This window comes from Mytilus edulis, unplaced genomic scaffold, assembly GCF_963676685.1.
Source record: "Mytilus edulis unplaced genomic scaffold, xbMytEdul2.2 SCAFFOLD_1449, whole genome shotgun sequence".
Taxonomy (NCBI): Eukaryota; Metazoa; Mollusca; class Bivalvia; order Mytilida; family Mytilidae; genus Mytilus; species Mytilus edulis.
The window spans coordinates 538-20716 of record NW_027268821.1 but is presented as its reverse complement, the minus strand read 5'-3'; the positions used below and the strand labels follow the sequence as shown (position 1 = coordinate 20716).

Genomic DNA, 20179 nt, shown 5'->3' with positions numbered 1-20179 from the left:
GCAAAGTGATGGCAAAAGCTCACCCTAGCATAGCCAGGTGAGCTAAAAAATGATTAAATCAGAAAATGGGATTCCCAGTAGTACAATAGTAAACCTGTGGCCTAAACTTCACCCTTTTTTGACTTATATAAATAGAAATTTATGGCTTCATCATGAGTTTTACTAAAATTATCTATATACCTCAAAATTACTCCCGTACTATCAGCATAAGCCATGGATCTGTAAAATTAGCCATGACACTGTAAAATTATACATTTTTAAGGCATCCTGCTGAGAAAATGGCTAATGTTAGGGAGTCACATAGCAGTGAGCCTTTGATCTTTAAGTCTTACAAAAAATGTCTACTTTTATAGATCCATGGCTTAAAATCTACAGGTACAAAATTTCTACCACAGACAAATCAAAAGACATTCTGTTTCCTGAACTGTGGCATATCACATGAAAGCAGGCTGTTTAGAAATAAAATAGACAGCATTTAACATAATCTCATACCTTCATCTACAGACGATGTTTCAAAAATGGCATTATTCTTTTCTTTCTTTGTTCGACATCCTGACTGGATTTAGCAGAATTTAAACTAGAATCAGCACCTGCAATGAAATTATTACTTTAGTATATACATTACAAACTAGAGGAAGGGATCTTTCAATCCGACACAGGAAGATTTAAGGAAAAATAATTAAGGATGTTCGCGTGTGACGTCACGTTTCTGACTCTTGGAAAATATTTTGTAAGTCATAAGAAATCTATTAAACTTTTCGAATGACTTATTTCAAAGGTTTATACAGTAAAATATTTTAAAAAGTTAAATATTCCTTCCACAATTTTTTAATACAATGTACTGTATACTGTTTTCCCCAATTTATTTCCGATGAAAAATCCAGAGATAAAATTTTCCTGCCAAAACTTCCTATTTTTCAAGTGATCATATCTCAAAAACAAGCACACAAACATGAAAAAATAAACTAGTTAAAAATACTAAATATATGAAAATCTGTTATTTAATTGAACTTCAGTAGCGATTATCCTCAAGTATATTCTTTCACAGCCAGTGTCAGTCACTGTTTTGTCAGTATTTGTATTTTTTTTCCTTCAACCCCTTTAATTTGGGCCCTTGTTTCTTGAAAACGGTAGATGTTACCTCAAATATGTAGACATACCCAAGTTTTGTAATTTTATTAGTCATATATTGAAATAAACCACATTAAAACTAGAGTTACTGTGGCCTAATGGGCCACAGATACCCCCTGCAAAATTTCAATGTCTCGTCAAACAGGAAGTGGCCAATGCCACAGATATGAAAATCGCTTACACATTACAAGTCAATATGATGCTTCAGACCAAATATCAAATCATTCCTTTCATCAAGAGCTGAGAAATCCTGGACAGAAATTTAACTTCAGACGAACGGAAATGCTGAACACTATATACCACCCGCTAAAGCGGGGTATAATAAAATCTCAGTATGCAAATAATATGTGAAAAAGCTCAAATTGGTAGATCTCTTGCATATAGTCATAAGATAAAACAGTTCCAAAATATTGGCCTTCTAATAAAGCAAAAAATTTTTCTACCTAATGATAATCTTACTGTATGAGTGGTAATTTTAAATAATTGGCAAATGTTTACATAATTTGTTCATACCTTCATCTACAGATTCAAGAATGGCATTATTCTTTTCTTTTCTTTGTTTGGCATCCTGACTGGATTTTGCAGAATTACTAGAATGAGGAATGGCATTATTCTTTTCTTTTCTTTGTTTGGCATCCTGACTGGATTTAGCACAATTACTAGAATGAGCACCTACAATGAAATTATTACTTGAGTTAATAAATGAACATGAGACCATAAAACATATGTTCTCTTCAACTGCGATTAATTTAATGGGCTGGATGGCCATTTCGGCAAATAATGCCTAGTCAGCAGCTCTTGGGACCTAAAACGTAAGGAATCTGTTACAAAAATACTGCAAGTGTCTTGAACCTAAAGAATCTTAAGGAATAATAATGCCAAAAATAGCTAAGGAAAGAACTACGATGGAGGGAGTTCATCCTTTGAATTTCAAATTTACATTATTTTAGATATTGTTATTATTTTATAAATAGGGTATACACATGAGACATAATCTCATGTAAAACTATACCACACCCAATAAAAATAAAGAGCATACAAGAAGCACTGTTGTATGATTTTTCCCATAGGGTCCTATGTTAAACTATGTTCGGCTGTGGCAGCCATCTTGATTTTTAGATCGGCAAAAATAGTTTTGTAGAGGTCCACCCAAGGATCATTCATGCCAAGTTTGGTCAAGTCAAACTTGGCATAGTGGTTTCAAAGAAGATCAATGTTAAATGTGGACGGACGGACGCAAAGTGGTGGCAAAAGCTCACAAGACCCTTCAGGTCATGCAAGCTAAAAATATTAAAGACCAACCAGCCGTAAATTTTTGGCATTTCCGGAATTTTTTCATAACTTTTCGGGAACAGAACTGCGAATTATTTTCAGTAAACAAAATTGCAGCGGTGAAAATGAAGAATGCTAATCTTTTAGCATGTTCTGTCTGTTGAATTCATTACCATATGCTTACATATTTTGTTCATACCTTCATCTACAGATGATTTCTCAGAGTGGAGTTATTCTGTTCTTCTCTTTGTTTGGCATCCTGACTGGATTTAGCAGAATTACTAGAATTAGCACCTACAATGAAATTATTAGCAAGTGTTATATTACAAAAAATCAAAAGCTGGCGTCTAAACACCAAGAATGCACCAATTTTTCTGTGTGATTTTTTTGTGTCACACAAAAATTCTTAATGAAATTTATTATGTACATGTACAAAATATATAATATTAAATAACAAGCACATAATCTTAAACACCAAGAACCTGTCAGTCTTTTCCAACACCAAGGCTGGTGCATTATATTTGATTATCGGTTTGCTCTGTACTGGCTTTTAGTGAACCGATTGTTGGCGTTCTCAAGGTGCTTAAAGCCTTTATTTTCTATTTTGTTCTTTAAGGAATTAAGGCCAGAATCAAATAAAATTGCATTTATTTGTAGTATATAAAAAAAATGCCTTCTGAGTCCTTTTAACACACGAATCAAATAAATATTATGCATTTTGTATTGTAGTTGTATAAAAAATGCCTTCTGAGTCCCATTATACTGTAATAATCATACTGTACCATACATGTATTTTTAGAATCAAGAATGGAATGCAATTTTTTTGTAGTTTTTAATATCTGCATGACCATAACACATTTTTGTCAATTGTGTATGATGCGCAAAAGCGCTGCGCTTAATACGAAAAATGTTCACACGGTCCAAGCTTTTACACTATTGAATTCAGTCCTTATAATTACAATCGGAATCATGAAAAATAAAACTAATTACAATTCAAAGAATTGAAGTTGAAACTAAAAACATTTTTCTTACTTGGAATTACTTAATGCAATTGTTGTTTAGAACGACGTCGTCATTAGCACTTGCTGGTGAATTTCATTTAGATATGAAACATCATTTGATTGGTGACGTAAAGGTCTATAAACCAATCAGATTGTTCAGAAATAATGAAACGCACATCGAATGTGATAATTACTCGTAAAGGACTTTTAATTTTTTAAGAAAAAAATTATAAATGAAAAAAAAGGTGTTATAACAATAGTATGGCATGAAATCTGTACCATAATGTGGCCTAAATTTTTTTGGCCATATAACAAACTAATCAGCCCTCAAAGTAGAAATTTTTTCAAGGTGGCCTTTTGGCCACCAATCATAAAATTTTAGTGGCCAATTGTTAATTTTAGTTGCCAAATTAACATAAATCAAGTATTTTTTCCAAAAAGTTAGTGGCCAGCTGGCCACCAACAGTTGAGTTTTGGTGGCCAATCTCAAAATTTAGTAGGTTTTGGTCACCATTTAGTAGACAAAATTGAGGCTCAGCTAATGTTACCATTTTTCTCTGACTGTTTTTCTGTTTCTGTTTGTTTTGTCACAGAGTTTATGATTTCATCCATGTTTGTTTCCAGATGTTTTCTGTCTTCTGAAAAAAAAAGGAAATAATTTCATAGTGTTTTGAAAAGGGGGACCACATAAACAACATTCCTCCATAGTTTAAGTTACACAATTGGAAATAAGCTTTAAGCTTTAATTGGTTATCCTTGAGTTAACTCAACTCAGGCATTGAAAATTCAATAAGTAAGTAAATTTTATTGCAAGGTAGCTCACTCCACATTTTGGAATTTTGGAATACGAAAAATGTTCACAACCGTTCAAGCTTTTACACTATTGAATTCAATCCTTATAATTACATTCGTAATCATGAAAAATAAACTAATTACAATTCAAAGAAATTGAAGTTGAAACTATAAAACATTTTTCTTGTTTGGTATTACTTAACGTATTACTTGGTATTACTTGTTGTTTAGAACGACGTCGTCATTTAAGCACTTGCTGGTGAATTTCATTAAGATATGAAACATCATTTGATTGGTGACGTAAAGGTCTATAAACCAATCAGATTGTTCAGAAATAATGAAACTCACATCAAATGTGATAATTACTCGTAAAGGACTTTTAGTTAAATTTTTAAGAAGAAATTTTTAAATGAAAAAAGGTGTTATAACAATAGTATGGCATGAAATCTGTACCATAATGTGGCCTCAAAATTTTTAAGCCATATAACAATGCATTAAGGAAGAACCAATGTTACCATTTTTCTCTGACTGTTTTTCTGTTTCTGTTTGTTCTATCACAGAGTTTATGATTTCATCCATTTTTGTTTCCAGATGTTTTCTGTCTTCTGAAAAAAAGAGGAAATAATTTCAGTGTTTTGAAAAGGGGACCACCTAAACAACATTCCTCCATAGTTTAAGTTACACAATTGGAAATAAGCTTTAAGCTTTAATTGGTTATCCTTGAGTTAACTCAAGCATTGAAAATTCAATAAGTTACAGTACATTTTATTGTAAGCTCACTCTTCACATTTTGGAATTTGTGTAAGATTTTCGAACTCCTAGGGTTTTATACATTTAAATGGTTTGAAAAATTTTGCACACTGACCCCCACTTTTTATTTCATAAATTTGTTCTATAGGTCAAATAAAGTCGCTAGACAAATTTCCTATTGCAGTTGACCTATAGAACAAATTTATGAAATAATATGCAGATATTAAAAACTACATGTCCATAGCACGTTTTTGTCATTGTGTATGATGCGCAAAAGCGCTGCGCTTAATACGAAAAATGTTCACACGGTCCAAGCTTTTAAATAAACAAAGACCTTGGAATGATTGAGATGATCCCAACAAGTAAACATATGTATGTCCATATATGGAACAGGCATGAAACAGGTGTTTGTTTTGATTTCTTCTATTGCCATTGATAATTGAAATGTGTTCACCTGTATTTTTCATGGGGCAATGTCAAATGAAATTTGAAAGAAATCTAATTTTGTGGATGTAATTAGATCAGTAAAAAAGATAGACTGAACAATTTGGCACGCAACAGTATATTTAAAAATCATTGCAAACCATGATTATTAGGATTAAGTACCCCTTTTTCATTCCAATGTTAAACCTATGGAAAATTTGTGGAAATTCTACCGTTTGAAATACGGCACTATTATTTGAAAATAGCAAATCAGATGTGGGGGTGTTTAGGCAGCGACCATTTGATTTTCTGGGGGGGGTATGGATTTTTTTCGCGACGCAACACGTCGGCGAAAACAATTTTTTTCATATCAATTTTAGCATTACGTAGAGTGGCAGCTGAGGGTGAAACAAACAATTTTTTTTCTCATGGTCTGAAACAAATTATTTTTTTCACAAAAAGTGGGAAACAAACTTTTTTTTCCAAAAAAAATCCAAAGCCCCCCCCCCCCCAGAAAATCAAATGGTTGCTGCCTTAGGGATAGTCCAAATAATTATGCGGTCTATCAGGTTTTTTTTTCAATTTGATTTTTTTTTGTTCCCCTCAGACGTCATAAAGCTAACCGCCATTTTGCGGCTGGACGTTGAGAATGAAATTTGTTCTCAACTTTTCAGACGTTTTTTTTCGCTGAAAACAATATCTGATGAAACGATTTTTATGTCAAAATATTCCTACCTGTATTTTGTTTACTCCGCCATCAATTGTGTCACAAAAGGGTCCTTAAATGAATCAAAATCGAGTAATTTACATCTCTGGTGGACATTTTAGATGAGCATCTTAAAACGTTGGAATGACGTGAAATGGTAAAGGCTATTCTACATGGCCAAATACGAGACGGCATACTTATTTGGACTACCTTAGGGAGTGCATTCCATTTATATATATTTTTGAGAAATCTGTTTATATCAGAAAAATCATACCGTGTTTCTTGATTATCCTTGCAGGATATATTTTTCCTTGGTACTTGGCGGATACATCCTGTTTTTCTTCATAATCTTCATAATCCCTTCTCGGGGAGACTATGGCGTTAAAGGAATGGATGCTGTAATTGTTCTCTTTGGTCCAAAGTAATAAAACATACATTTTTCTGGTGCCGTTTGAATTTTGCGATTCGGGTCTGCAATATTCTAGTGCGCCTAAATCTTAAAACCCGCGTGAATTGCGTCGGCCAATCGGATAGCGTTTTTGGAATTTCTGGTGTAACTGGCTAATCAGAGCTCACTTTACAGCACCATCTCGGAGTATCGCCCAATCAGAGCACAATTAACAGCATCATCTCGGAGAATCAATCAACATGGTCGTCATCATCAACAATGGACAGTGATCAAAGTAAAGAATCGGAATATTGTGTTGTTCAGGATGCAACTGGAAAAAATAGGTTCCAATGTAAAAGGTGTTACAGACAATTGTCGTCCAAGCACAGTGTATTATACCATTTGCATTCGGCACATAACATGAGTAAGTGCATAATAAATCTTGGGTTCGAGTCCGATTGCCAGCACTGGCAGCAGTCTGTGCCCTGACTAGTAAAAATTTTCCGGCCTGGTGAATCTTTGGTTCTGGCTAGTGACTTCTTCCAGGTAGAGAACTGGAGTCGTTAACGATTGTAATTTGTTCTGCATTTGTCATGCCCATGCCAGTCACACACAGCTGCTGCCCCTTGTATTTACAAATAAAATCCATAATGGGCTATTCCAGAAATAAAATGTAACCCCCCCCCCCTATGGAAGACATGCATAGTCAAATTTTTTTTCCTAGGAATTTTCTTTCAGATTTTGCAAAAATTACTGGATTTCCACCTATTTGTCTAACCAAATTTTTGTCTCAAGACTTATAAAATCTGGAATTCCAACATCTTCCATAGGGTTTGAGAACAAAAAATTGTCTGGAAATTCCAGCATCTTCCATAGGGGGGTTACAGACTATTTCTGGGACAGCCCAATGTACAACTAAAACTATTTACATGACTTTTTGGTTGAATACTTAAGAAAAACTTCTGAAGGGAGCAACCATTTAACTTCAAGGGGGGGGGGGGGGGGGGGGGGGGGGGGCTATGTTTTTTTTTCAACGCTTTCAATCGAATTATTTTTTCAAAATAATACACTATAGGTATGGGGAAAATCTGGAATCAAAATATTTTTTTTTGTCATCTGCTTGAACAGAATATTTTTTTTCAGCAAATTGGGAATCAGATTATTTTTTTAAGAAAAAACCATAGCCCCCCCCCTTGAAGTTAAATGGTTGTTCCCTAAAATGTGTTTTCGGGCTAGTAGATGAAAAAGTTTGGCACAGACTGTACCAGTTCGATTTTATCACTCAATACGAGACTTTAGAGATAAAAGTCTTTTGGGTTGAAGTTAAAAAAAACTATCCGGATGATGGGTCCTTTCAGAGACATTCTTTTATTCTCTGGTCCTATTTAATCTGCATAATTAAATCCTCACACAATCTCTAGTTCTCTTCTGCCAAGGAAAGTGTTACTTACCCTCCCCGAGTAATGAATTATAGTTAAGTGGTACCATTGCAAACTCGTACCAAGTTCAAGTCATACCACAGTAAACTCGTACCACCGAAAACTCGTACAACAGTAAACTCATACCAATGTCATCTCATACCAAACAAGATATATAATGTTATTTGGGAGTTTTTAGTGGTCCTCAAAAGTTGTGATACTGCTTGCAGATGATAAGAACAGTGAAGAATTATATTAGATTAAGTTCAGAGAAACCGAAGAGCAATCTTAAAAACATAAATCCCGAGACATTGGCTGCGCACTGGGCCCACAGAAAGACGGAGACAAAAGACAAAACAAACATGTATACACGCAAAACAAAAAACAAATGAAAATCACACACTCCAAGGACCACCAAACTTTCGGTTCAAGAGTTATGGGACTTTATTGATTAAATTTATGGCAATTTTCCTATATCGCACTCTGAACTTAAGAAACCCATGACTGATTTCCTTCAAACTTTGCATACTTTTTGGATATGACGATGTCATGGTCTGTATACTTTTTGACGAAATTTAGATTGTGGTTCAAGAGTTATGGGACATTATTGTCAAATTTATGGCAATTTTTCCTATATCGCACTTGAACTTAAGAAACCCATGACTGATTTCTTTCAAACTTTGCATACTTTTTGGATATGACAATGTCACAGTCTGTATACTTTTGACAAAATTTATATTTTTCGTTCAAGAGTTATGGGACTTTATTGATCAAATTTAAGGCAATTTTTGTTTTGTTGCACTTTTACTAAAGGGGGGCCCTTGCCTGATTTTCTTCAAACTTTGCATACATATTTTATATGATGATGTTACAGTCTGTATATGTTTTGACGACATTATCGTAATCTAGTGAAGAGTTATGGGACTTTATTCGTCAAAATTATTGCAATTTTTCCTATGACGCTATCTAACTTAAGAACCCCTTGTCCAATTTACTTCAATTTTTGCATAATGTAGTTATTGGATATGATGAGGTCCTGATCTGTATATATTTTGACGACATTTTGATTTTACAGTCAAGAGTTATGGGACTTTATTTGTCAAATTTAAGGTAATTTTTCCTTTGTCGCCGTCGTACTCAAGAACCACTTGACCAATTTGCTTCAAACTTTGTGTATGATGAGTGTGCTGTAACGTGTATAATTTTTGGCATGATTTCAGTTTTCTTTCAAGGGTTAAGGTTAGTTATTTGCCAAATGTTAGTTTTTTTTCTAGGTTACTCTCTCACTAAGATCACTTTTAAACTTTGTGCATGATCTAGTTATTGGACATCAAAGTCAAATAATCTGTTTATTTTGCGGAATTCTCAATTGTGCTTTACTTAATTTAAGCCAGTGCCTTTACATTTGACAGTGTTAACGACGGGCGTATTATGCGTTTGCGCAGGCGATTTTTCTAAATTGAATATTATCACAAACAATATTTTGCTGTTTAATTTATTCCGTTTCTGCATAACATCCAAACAAAAAATCAGCAGAAATTTTACATGACATTTTCCGTGCAACAGCTGATACAATTAGTGTAGACAGTCACTGTGATTATAAGACATATCATCCATTTGGGTAAAATGAATATTTTTTTGTACGACCGCAAATTTTACATGTCTGTGGCTTGTTACAGTCTGTACTATACAAATTTTTCGTCGCAAATGTCTCATCAGTTATTACGTACAATTAATTCATACACTAATAACTGTCAAGCTTCACAGACCATGATGAGTGGCAAAGTGAGTATCTCGGCCATTCGGAAGTCAAAAAGAAGTAAAAAAACTTGGTTCCGTCTCATTATGTATCACCAGACCTTACAGGACAATAGCTGTTTCTCCAAGCAAACTTTGAACCTTTGTTTAACCTTTAAATTTTAGGTCCTGTAAAACGAGCTAAAAAGAAATACTTAGAAGATACTAGTATAGAGATTCCAAGAACTACTTTAATATCAAGAAGGCAAAAACAGGGTCCTCTGGAACTAGCAGAGACAAGTACAAGTGAAAGAAGTAGTAAGTTCAGTAAATGACAGCTCAGTACATCTACATGTAGTCTTTTTAGCTCTTCTGACCCAAAGACTAAGCTACATTTATTGTCACCTATGAGGGTCAGTCGATGTTTGAATCTTACAGTTTTGATTGTATAAATTAAAGATCAATTGCATTATAACTACTGTAAATTCAGAAATTAATGCGAGGTTTTTATTATTGCGAAAAATGCGACTGAGTTGTAAACGCAATAATTTAAACTCGCATTTTGAAATATTTTATATGAATTTAACAGGATTTTTCTGAAAATCGTAAAAATTAAAATCGCATTCAAGTCTAAAATGAAAATATCGCAATAATAAATGCACGCAATAATTTCTGAATTTACAGTAAGTCTTATAGGTTTTGGTTGAAGATCTTGCTGTTCACATCTAGTTCTCTTATCTAATTTATTTTATTGCAGATATGCCTTTTCAAGGTTTTGATCTTGTCCGTCCATACATGTATACATGAAAATGAGTTCAAAAAGATTCCTTATGAAAATATCTTTCATAAAGTATGCTGAAAGTTTTTATGTCGCTTTTACTGTTTTGATAAAGTTCAGGATCACTCTTTGTTCTAGTCACGTGGTCGTAAAATTTTCGTTGTGTTCTGGGACCTTGTCTTAAATGTGTATGTTCTTTACTTTTGTCCGTGAATTACTTGTACTCTTATGATCACTGTTTTACACTAATGTGACTATGACTATCAGGTCAGACTTGTTTGTCCTGCATTTGAGCAACCATTATTCAAGTGGGAGGTTTGGGCCCGTAAAACATGTTTAACCCAACATTTTCATTAGAAAATGCCTGTACCAAGTCAGAATTTTAATGGTTATTCCGCATTTGCAGATGGTCTTCTTTTTTTGTCTCGGATTTGTCATGTCTTCTTGATCTATTTCCTTGATTATGTTCCCAATTTATATATTGTTATAAGGATTAAGATACAATGTATATTAAAGGGGTCAAAAGGCTGCAATATCAAAAATTGTAAGTTTTTTTTATTCTAACGAAGCTTGATTTTGACAAACTTTTGTCTGGTACTTAATAATGACAAGCCGATTATTTAGATAGCTGATTTCAGACAGTTTCTCTTGTTGACTAATGCTTGGGAAGTATTTGTTGCACTCTGCAAAGCTCTTTATTACAGGTGATATGCAGATAAGCTACAGTTTGTCCTATTTATTTATTATAGGTATTGAAAATGCAGTGGAAAGTGCAACAGAACACAGAGAGATGGCAGAAATTGACATCAACATTGATCCTACAAGTGTGACAGGTTGGTATTGGTGGAATTGATTTATTCAAAATAAACATACTATAAATTCCATTTGTACATTGTATGTGTTCAATGTTTCAATGTACATTTACCCCAGATCCTTTAATTTTTCACACAATAAACGATATTCATGGGCTACATGATATTTTAGTAAATTTGTTAGACATGACCACAGGGATCTTGGATGATCAATAACAAATTAACAACATATTTCAAAATATTAAAAAAAAATTTGGTTATTTTCCTGGAAGATTCCCAGACTTAATATTTTTTTAAAGTATCCTAATAACCAAATATACAAATTATATGGCATTAGAAGAACAACAGTTATTAAGGAATACAGAAGATTTTCGTTCTTAATTTGGTATATTTCCTGAAGGAAGATTAAAATTCATTATTTTTTATAAAATACAGTCATACATGTCTGGGATTGACCTGTAGACATGGTAGAAGAAGAACAACATGAATTAAATGTTTGCATAATGGATCATTGGATCTGTATATATTTCAATTCCAACTTTGGTAAATTTCTTGCATTATGAGTTTTGATTAATTGGATTTCAACAGATTTGAATTATGCAGAGATGAATTTCTCTGTCATATAAAATATATGCTAAATTTCTTTGAAACTTGCAGAAGGATTCAGTATATTTGAACATGTTGAAATCTACAGTTTCGTTCGTTGACAGTTGAGACACTTTGATAAATGCATGTATCTTGCATCATTTGTTATTGCAGAGGCATGGTTAAAGTGTAAGGAATTCATCACAAATTCATGTTAAAGAGGGTGCCTAAAATTATTTGATTTTGTTCTTGGTTTTACTTTTTCAGATTTCAGTTCATCTGATTTTAATGAGCAGCACAGTGAACAAATCTGTATAGACAGTTCTCGTGATTTTAGTGATACAGAAATGGAAAGCCAGTCAGGTAGGTTTGATTTTAATATTCTTCACTTCACAAATAGATTCCTGAGTGAAAAGATTCTTTTAACATGTATTCTTAAAATATTAATTGTCTCGCCCTCGACGAAAGTTGGCAGAATTTAAAAATAAACCATGAAAAGGATTATAGCTTGCATCAGTAGAATATTTGAATCACATGACAGGATATTTTCTCATGATGCGAGCTACAGTCTTTTTCGTGGTTTATTTTTAGATGCCGCCAATGTTAGAAATCAAACAAAATAAACCACGAAAAAGTCTATAAGCAACGTCATGAGTCACATGATTCAAATATTCTAAATACAGCTACAAAGTGAAAGTAATGTCAAAATACACGATGCCGAGGAAAAGATGAGCCAAAGCGTCGTTGAAATAAGAGAAAGGCAATTAAAAATGGTATCAGCAAAACAGATAAATCATTGAACTTTCAATATCAACAGGGTAGGTCCTTAGTGCATGTCAAATAAATGTATATGAAGTGTTTGAAGTGCGATACCAGACGGTATCTTGTGAGTCAGAGGAAATTCAGACTAGCATACAGTGTGATCTTTGAATTATGTTTTATCTTCTTTTGTTTTTAGAAACCCTGATAGCTGTAGAAGGTTTTGAAAATAACATAAATGAGGATAATGATGACCACACAGCAGTTACAGTAGTGAAAATTGTTCAGATTATGACCTTTTGAGTAATTTATCTGATGATGATGACATTTCAACTGGAAGCACATTATCTGATGACGATGATACCAACTTTTCTGAGAATTCAACTGATCAGGAATTAGAGACATCAGCTGAATCAGAATTTGATGAGAAAAACACTGAAATGGAAATTTTGGCTTGTTTTTTAAGAAACAGCATTCCAGGAAGTGGTTGTAAAGACATTTTAAAAACCTTCAAAACTGTATTCCCTGACTGTAAAGGTTTACAAAATATACAGTATGAGCATTTATGGAAATATCTGGACGATGACTTTTGCAAATGAATTCCATTACTGTGAAAGTTGTTTTGAATTGTTTCCAGCTGACACAGACACTGTAAGGTGTGGAAAGTGTAATAATCCCCGCTTCAAGATGTTGAATAAAGTAAAGCAGCCAAGAGCAAGTTTTGTCATGGCCAACATCAACAGACAATTAAAGAACTTACTTCAGTCGCCAGGTAACTAATATGCCCTATTCAATGTGTATGTATTATAAACTTAACTTTAGTGAATAGGCACAGTTTGTTACTATACATATCATATCTTAAAAAAAAGTATCACAATTTAATCATAAGAACTGAGTTTGATGATACATTCACAATAAAGCTCAAAATAAAATTTTAAAACTACAATATATGCAAAAACATTTTTAAAAAAAAGACATATTTAGTATTGCTTTTTATAGTATTTTACTTAAAAAAAAGCAAGGCATGCTGAACGAAACCCTTATGAAATTCAGGTAACAACTGAAGAAGTCTTCTGTTTTTCATGTGCATAAATTCATGAATATTCCTATGAAATAGTATGGCGATACGTATCCTATCGTCACTCTTGTATCGTGGAGTAGGTGTATCATTGCAGCCCTACTAAAGAGCAACCGAAAAAACGAAAACATTGAGACAAGGGACAGCACCTGGTCTACAAAAGACTGAGACAAAAGACAAAACAAACATGCAAACACGCAAACCAAAAACAAATTGAACATCACAGACTCCACCAAAAACTGGGAGTGAACACAGGTGCTCCGGAAGGGTAATGTTTTACTGTCATGGTATAGGTCTGTTAAAGTACATTTCACAGAGCTGAGTCTCTCACATTTCTTAATTTTCAAAAATAAGTGAGATGCAAATATTGAAATTTATATGAAATTACATTAAGATGATGTTCTGGCAATTTTTGTATATTTTGGATTCGCTCCCCTCATGTGGGAAAATGGGGATTTTCAGTATTTTTGGACATAGAGTCACAGTTTTGTGTCGCCTGCTGAAAGCAGAGTCGATACATAGGGATCACTATCCGTCGTACTTCGTCGTTGTCGTCGTCTCCGTCAGTTGGTGTCGTCACCTTTTGTATCTGCATCTCCTCCGAAACTGTTTGTCAGATTCCAACCAAACTTTCAGGATATCTTGCTTATGGGGTCTAGTTGTGCACCTTCAGAGTTGGAAATACTAGCCTGACCGCCAGTCCGTGACTAATAATTTCTTGGCAGGACTGGCTAATATTTAGCAGATTTTGACTGATTACAGTGGCGGATCCAGGGGGGGGGCCCGAGGGGCCCGGGCCCCCCCCCTTACGTGGAAAAATTTGGTTGATTATATAGGGAATCACTGAAGCATGACTGGAGTGGGGCCCCCTCTTAGGTCAGTCAGTGGGCCCCCCTCTAATAAAAAGTTCTGGATCCGCCACTGGATTATATAGCAAATATATGTAAAATTCAAAATCAGGGCTGGTAATAACATGTTTTATAGGCGAATTTCCTACCCTGGCACCTTATACTTTAAATTTTGATTTCACTGATTTTAGCGGCTCACGGAGCCAAAATAGCTCATTTGACAATTCTTCAAAGCCGTAGGTCATATTTCAACCAAACTTTCAGGATATCTTCCTTGAGGGATTAAGTTGTGCGCCTAATGTTTTAATGTTTTTAAGTTTTTATGTTTCCAATTTCAGAGGCTCACGGAGCCAAAATAGCTCACTGAACAATTCTTCACAGCGTAGGTCATATTTCAACCAAACTTTCAGGATATCTTCCTTGACGGATTAAGTTGCGCACCTAATGCTTTAAATTTGATTTTTCTGATTTTAGAGGCTCACTTAGCCAGAACAGCTCATTTAATCAATCCTTTTGCTCAGCCGTTCATTAAATATAAATTTTGATTTAATAAATATGAAAGGTTACTTAAATGCCATTGGCAGGCGAAACACGTGTTCCACGGAACACCCTCCTAAGTTAAATACTTTAAGTTGTGTTAATTTCTTTCATTTATTTTTATGCATATTAATATTGTATAAAAAAGTGAGATTACTGGAAATAGGTAATTTTGCTTTTATCAAGAACTTTAACTTTGTCCAAAAATCATCAATTTCCACATGAGTACCGAGAAAGCTAAAGAGGGAGGAAGCATGTTGTCACTAAATTTAGTTGCCGGAATTATAGCTAAATTAAATTTTCAATGTGATATATTCAATTTACAGTATTTGATGTTCTTAGAAATGTCAAAATGTGAAACAGACTTTAGTATAGTTATTACACATTCTTTATCAACAGGTCTGCTGGAACATACACTTTAATATACATGTTTATCCTTTCGTAGTTTATGAAATGATATTTTTAATTTCAGGTATTTGGGAGGATGTACTAAAGAATAAGAACTATATTAGGAATCGTCATTTACAAGACAATGAAACAATCACCGACATAACTGATGGATCGCTTTATAGAAAATTGTTGTCAGAGAATGATTTCTTAAATGGAACTGACAACACAAATCTAACAGCAGTTATTAATACAGATGGTGTAAGCCTATACTCATCTTCTAAAGTTCAGCTTTGGCCAATATTTATGGCTGTAAACGAGTTAAATCCATGTGCTAGAATTTGCCAGGGAAAATGTGATCCTTGCGGGGATTTGGCAAGGGAAGGGAAAACCTCCATTTAATACATTCATTGGATCCTTTTGTAAATTGATGAATGACTTGTATGATACTGGTATTACTGAAAAATTAAACGGTGAGAGACCACTGTAAATTGAAAGTGATATGTGGAATTTATGATTTGCCTGCTAAGGCAGCCATTTTGAATATGACTCAATATAATGGTAGTGATTCTTGTATTACCTGTGAAGAACCTGGGAAGACAGTGAAACAGGGAAAAGGTACAAGTAGGTTGCTTTCCTTACAGGAAACAGCAGAGAAGTATCCAAATCGGAATCAAGCTGGAGTAAAGCTTGCCATGGAAAGGGGTACAGAAAGAAATAGAATTAAGGGATTTAAGGGTACATCTCCATTGTTGGATTTGAAAAACTTTGATATTGTCAGTGGCACCCCGCCAGATTATATGCATGGAGTTTTGTTTGGAGTTACCAAAACCCTTCTATATACAAATGGTTTTCTTCTACTGAAAGTAAAAAAGAGTATTTTATTGGTGACAAGGTGAAGTGATTTCAAAACGTTTGAACTCGATAAACCCCCTGAAAGTATGGAGAGACTTCCTAGGGACCTGGAGAAAAACTATACACATTTTAAAGCAACTGAATTGCAAGCGTGGTTAATTTATTATGGAATTCCATGTGTAGAGGGAATTTTGCCTAATAAATACCTTGAACATTTTGCTTGTCTCGCTGAAGGTGTTTATTTTCTGCTGGGTGACAAAATATCAAAAAATGACCTGCAGAGAGCACACATTCTGCTAGATGCATTCTTCAGGAACTTTAGCAATTTATATCCCGCTGGATCTTGTGGACTAAATGTCCACAATATGGAATGCATATGGTTGAATATGTTAGAGTGTTGGGTCCACTCTGGAGTTGGAGCTGTTTTCCGTTTGAGGATTGCAACTCCATGATTACCAAAACTGTACATGGAACTGGAGATGTCACCAAACAAGTGATGAAAATTAAGGAGGCTCAGGCACTGCTGCGAAACAATCTTCCATTAATCTTTAAAGGAAAAAACTGGAAGAATCTTAAACCCGTTGCAAACTGTGAAATAGCCGGTGCAATAACAGAAGTGCCTAAGGATGAAAATACAAACTTTATTCTGGAAGAATTGGGATTAAGTGATACATCCTGTATTAAAAAGGTGGATAGGGTAATGTTAAATGGTAAAAAAATGTATTCTGGCTCTTATACCCGCATGAAAAGACGAATTTGCAACACCTTTTTAACTAAACGTGGAATTGCTTGTTCAGTAAAATATTTTATTTTTCATGAACAAACTCAACTTATATTTGCACTTGTAATTCCATTATATTTAACAGAGTACCGTATTGGGGAGTTGACGGCTGGAAAATATCTATTTACTTCTACCGCTTGTGATAAATGCAAACTTTTGTTGGTAAATGAACTTGAAGAAAACTTGTGGTATATAGATCCAAAAGTCAACGGGAAAATTTTCATTGCTAAGATGCCAAATTCATATGGACATTCTGTTTTCAAGGAGACTTGTACATGTATTTGTTTACAGTATGTAGCTGTATCTCGATAAATACTTTAAATAACTTGGTAACAACAAAATTACCGAACAGTAATCATAACAATCTTCAAAATCATAATCCAAAAAAGAAGTGACAAAATAGATTATTTACCACTGGAGAACTTTGGCTTGAGGATGGCAAAAGTAGTGACTAAATAAATATCTGCCGAAATTTTACAACTTGGCTTAACCGAACTGTGAATGCTGTTTTTTTTTTATAATTAGCGCCTAAATAAATTACTTCTCAACAATGTGATTTGATCTGTAGAAATTTTAAAACTTGCCATAACAGAACTGTCATCATAGAGTTGCAATCCATAGAAGTATACTGCCTTAAAAAATTACTACTCAACAATGTCTGAGGAAATTTTACAACCTGGCTTAACAGAACTGTGAATGCTGTCTCACGGACAAAAGTAGTGACTACACAACAATGTGATTGGGTCTGTAGAAATGTTATGACGAGAATTACAGAACTGTGAATGATGTTTTATGGAAAATTACAGTTAACATTACATTGGCTGAACAAACTTGAATCATATACAATTTTGTTTTATGGATTTTGCAATTGGCCTAAATATTAAACCGCTAAATTTTTGGTCTAACTTTTTTTTTCCTGCAGCCTCAATTTATATACAAATGACAGTTGAGTAATAGTTAATTCATAAAATTTGAGAAAATGTTATTCATTATCCAGAAAATCATCTATTATTCATAACACATGCATATGACAGATGAACATTTCAAGAATTTCAATGATCAGCTCGTGATTCATCAAAACTTCATGAACATTCATAAAATACTTTTAATGAACATTTCAGGAATTTTTATGAGCAGCTACTGATTCATCAAAACTTCATGAACATTCATAAAATACTTTTAATGAACATTTCATGAATTTTATGAGCAGCTAGTGATTCATCAAAACTTCATGAACATTCATAAATACTTTTAATGAACATTTCATGAATTTTTATGAGCAGCTAGTGATTCATCAAAACTTCATGAACATTCATAAAATACTTTTAATGAACAGTTCATGAATTAAATTCATGAACCTTCATTTATGAATTATTTATGAATTTTCATGTATCCATTCATGAACATTCACGAACCATTCATGATAGTTCATGAAGTCATGGAATTTCTTCTCGCCGGGGTTACATGGTGGTTATTCTATTTTATTAATCCACAGAGTTTTTACATGGTGGTTATTCTATTTTATTAATCCACAGAGTTTTTACATGGTGGTTATTCTATTTTATTAATCCACAGAGTTTTTACATGGTCGTTATTAATCCACAGAGTTTTTACATGGTCGTTATTTATTTTATTAATCCACAGAGTTTTTACATGGTCGTTATTCTATATTATTAATCCACAGAGTTTTTCCATGGTCGTTATTCTATTTTATTAATCCACAGAGTTTTTACATGGTGGTTGTTCTATTTTATTAATCCACAGAGTTTTTACATGGTCGTTATTCTATTTTATTAATCCACAGAGTTTTTACATGGTCGTTGTTCTATTTTATTAATCCACAGAGTTTTTACATGGTCGTTGTTCTATTTTATTAATCCACAGAGTTTTTACATGGTCGTTATTCTATTTTATTAATCCACAGAGTTTTTACATGGTGGTTATTCTATTTTATTAATCCACAGAGTTTTTACATGGTCGTTATTAATCCACAGAGTTTTTACATGGTTGTTATTCTATTTTATTAATCCACAGAGTTTTTACATGGTCGTTATTCTATTTTATTAATCCACAGAGTTTTTACATGGTCGTTATTCTATTTTATTAATCCACAGAGTTTTTACATGGTCGTTATTCTATATTATTAATCCACAGAGTTTTTCCATGGTCGTTATTCTATTTTATTAATCCACAGAGTTTTTACATGGTGGTTGTTCTATTTTATTAATCCACAGAGTTTTTGCATGGTCGTTATTCTATTTTATTAATCCACAGAGTTTTTACATGGTCGTTATTCTATTTTATTAATCCACAGAGTTTTTACATAGTCGTTATTCTATTTTATTAATCCACAGAGTTTTTACATGGTCGTTATTCTATTTTATTAATCCACAGAGTTTTTACATGGTCGTTATTCTATTTTATTAATCCACAGAGTTTCCACAGAGTTTTTACATAGTCGTTATTCTATTTTATTAATCCACAGAGTTTTTACATGGTCGTTATTCTATTTTATTAATCCACAGAGTTTTTACATGGTCGTTATTCTATTTTATTAATCCACAGAGTTTTACATAGTCGTTATTCTATTTTATTAATCCACAGGTTTTTACATGGTCGTTATTCTATTTTATTAATCCACAGAGTTTTTACATGGTCGTTATTCTATTTTATTAATCCACAGAGTTTTACATATATGGTCGTTATTCTATTTTATTAATCCACAGAAATAATATGCATTTTGTGCTTAAAACTGAGAAAAATCTCAAAAAATACAAAATTAACAGCATGGTAAATTTTACTCAAAAAAGCGTCTAAATATGATAAAACTTTCTTAATTTAACACCTACCTATTGTTTTTTGTAAGTAAAATTATTCAGATTGGTCACTTCATCCTTATACATGTTATAGAAAGTATGAAAAAAAGTTTAATTGTGGAACTGTGATTTTTTTTACGATAATAGCCCAAAATCAGGTAAAAATCGATGAAAAATGGGAAAATCATCAAAGTTGGGCATTTTCAAAGGGGCTGTAGCAAAAAAAGTAGTGCACCACCATTTGATTTTTTCTTCACCAATATTTTTGTTACAGTCTTATAAACGCAAAAATCAGGTTAAGAAAAAAAGTTTAATTCTAGAAATA

The 20179-nt window shown here is 33.3% G+C and overlaps 2 protein-coding genes across 2 annotated transcripts; one reads left to right on the top strand and one right to left on the bottom strand.

Moving 5' to 3' along the window:
• Positions 1-2608: 2608 nt before the first annotated feature.
• LOC139508700 (uncharacterized) lies at positions 2609-6512 on the bottom strand. Its single transcript, XM_071296005.1, has 4 exons — positions 6350-6512; positions 4712-4801; positions 3953-4042; positions 2609-2697 (listed from the first exon to the last, which is right to left on the bottom strand). The coding sequence occupies exons 1-4, from the start codon at positions 6510-6512 to the stop codon at positions 2609-2611; spliced, it is 432 nt and encodes a 143-aa protein (XP_071152106.1).
• Positions 6513-6742: 230 nt separating this feature from the next.
• Positions 6743-13125, top strand: LOC139508701 (uncharacterized). The gene is made up of 5 exons (XM_071296006.1): positions 6743-6887; positions 9805-9936; positions 11146-11229; positions 12061-12156; positions 12752-13125. The coding sequence occupies exons 1-5, from the start codon at positions 6743-6745 to the stop codon at positions 12853-12855; spliced, it is 561 nt and encodes a 186-aa protein (XP_071152107.1). The 3' UTR covers positions 12856-13125.
• The last annotated feature ends 7054 nt before the right edge of the window (positions 13126-20179 follow it).

Excerpts from the sequence above, each read along its gene's own strand:
- LOC139508700 (XM_071296005.1), bottom strand. The coding sequence starts at position 6,512 with ATGTATGTTTTATTACTTTGGACCAAAGAGAACAATTACAGCATCCAT. Across the intron at positions 4,802-6,349 it reads AAGGATAATCAAGAAACACG|AAGACAGAAAACATCTGGAA; the intron begins GTATGATTTTTC and ends TCTTTTTTTCAG. Across the intron at positions 2,698-3,952 it reads AAAACAGTCAGAGAAAAATG|GTGCTAATTCTAGTAATTCT; the intron begins GTAACATTAGCT and ends ATTTCATTGTAG.
- LOC139508701 (XM_071296006.1), top strand. The coding sequence starts at position 6,743 with ATGGACAGTGATCAAAGTAAAGAATCGGAATATTGTGTTGTTCAGGAT. Across the intron at positions 6,888-9,804 it reads GCATTCGGCACATAACATGA|GTCCTGTAAAACGAGCTAAA; the intron begins GTAAGTGCATAA and ends TTTAAATTTTAG. Across the intron at positions 12,157-12,751 it reads AGAAATGGAAAGCCAGTCAG|AAACCCTGATAGCTGTAGAA; the intron begins GTAGGTTTGATT and ends TTTTGTTTTTAG.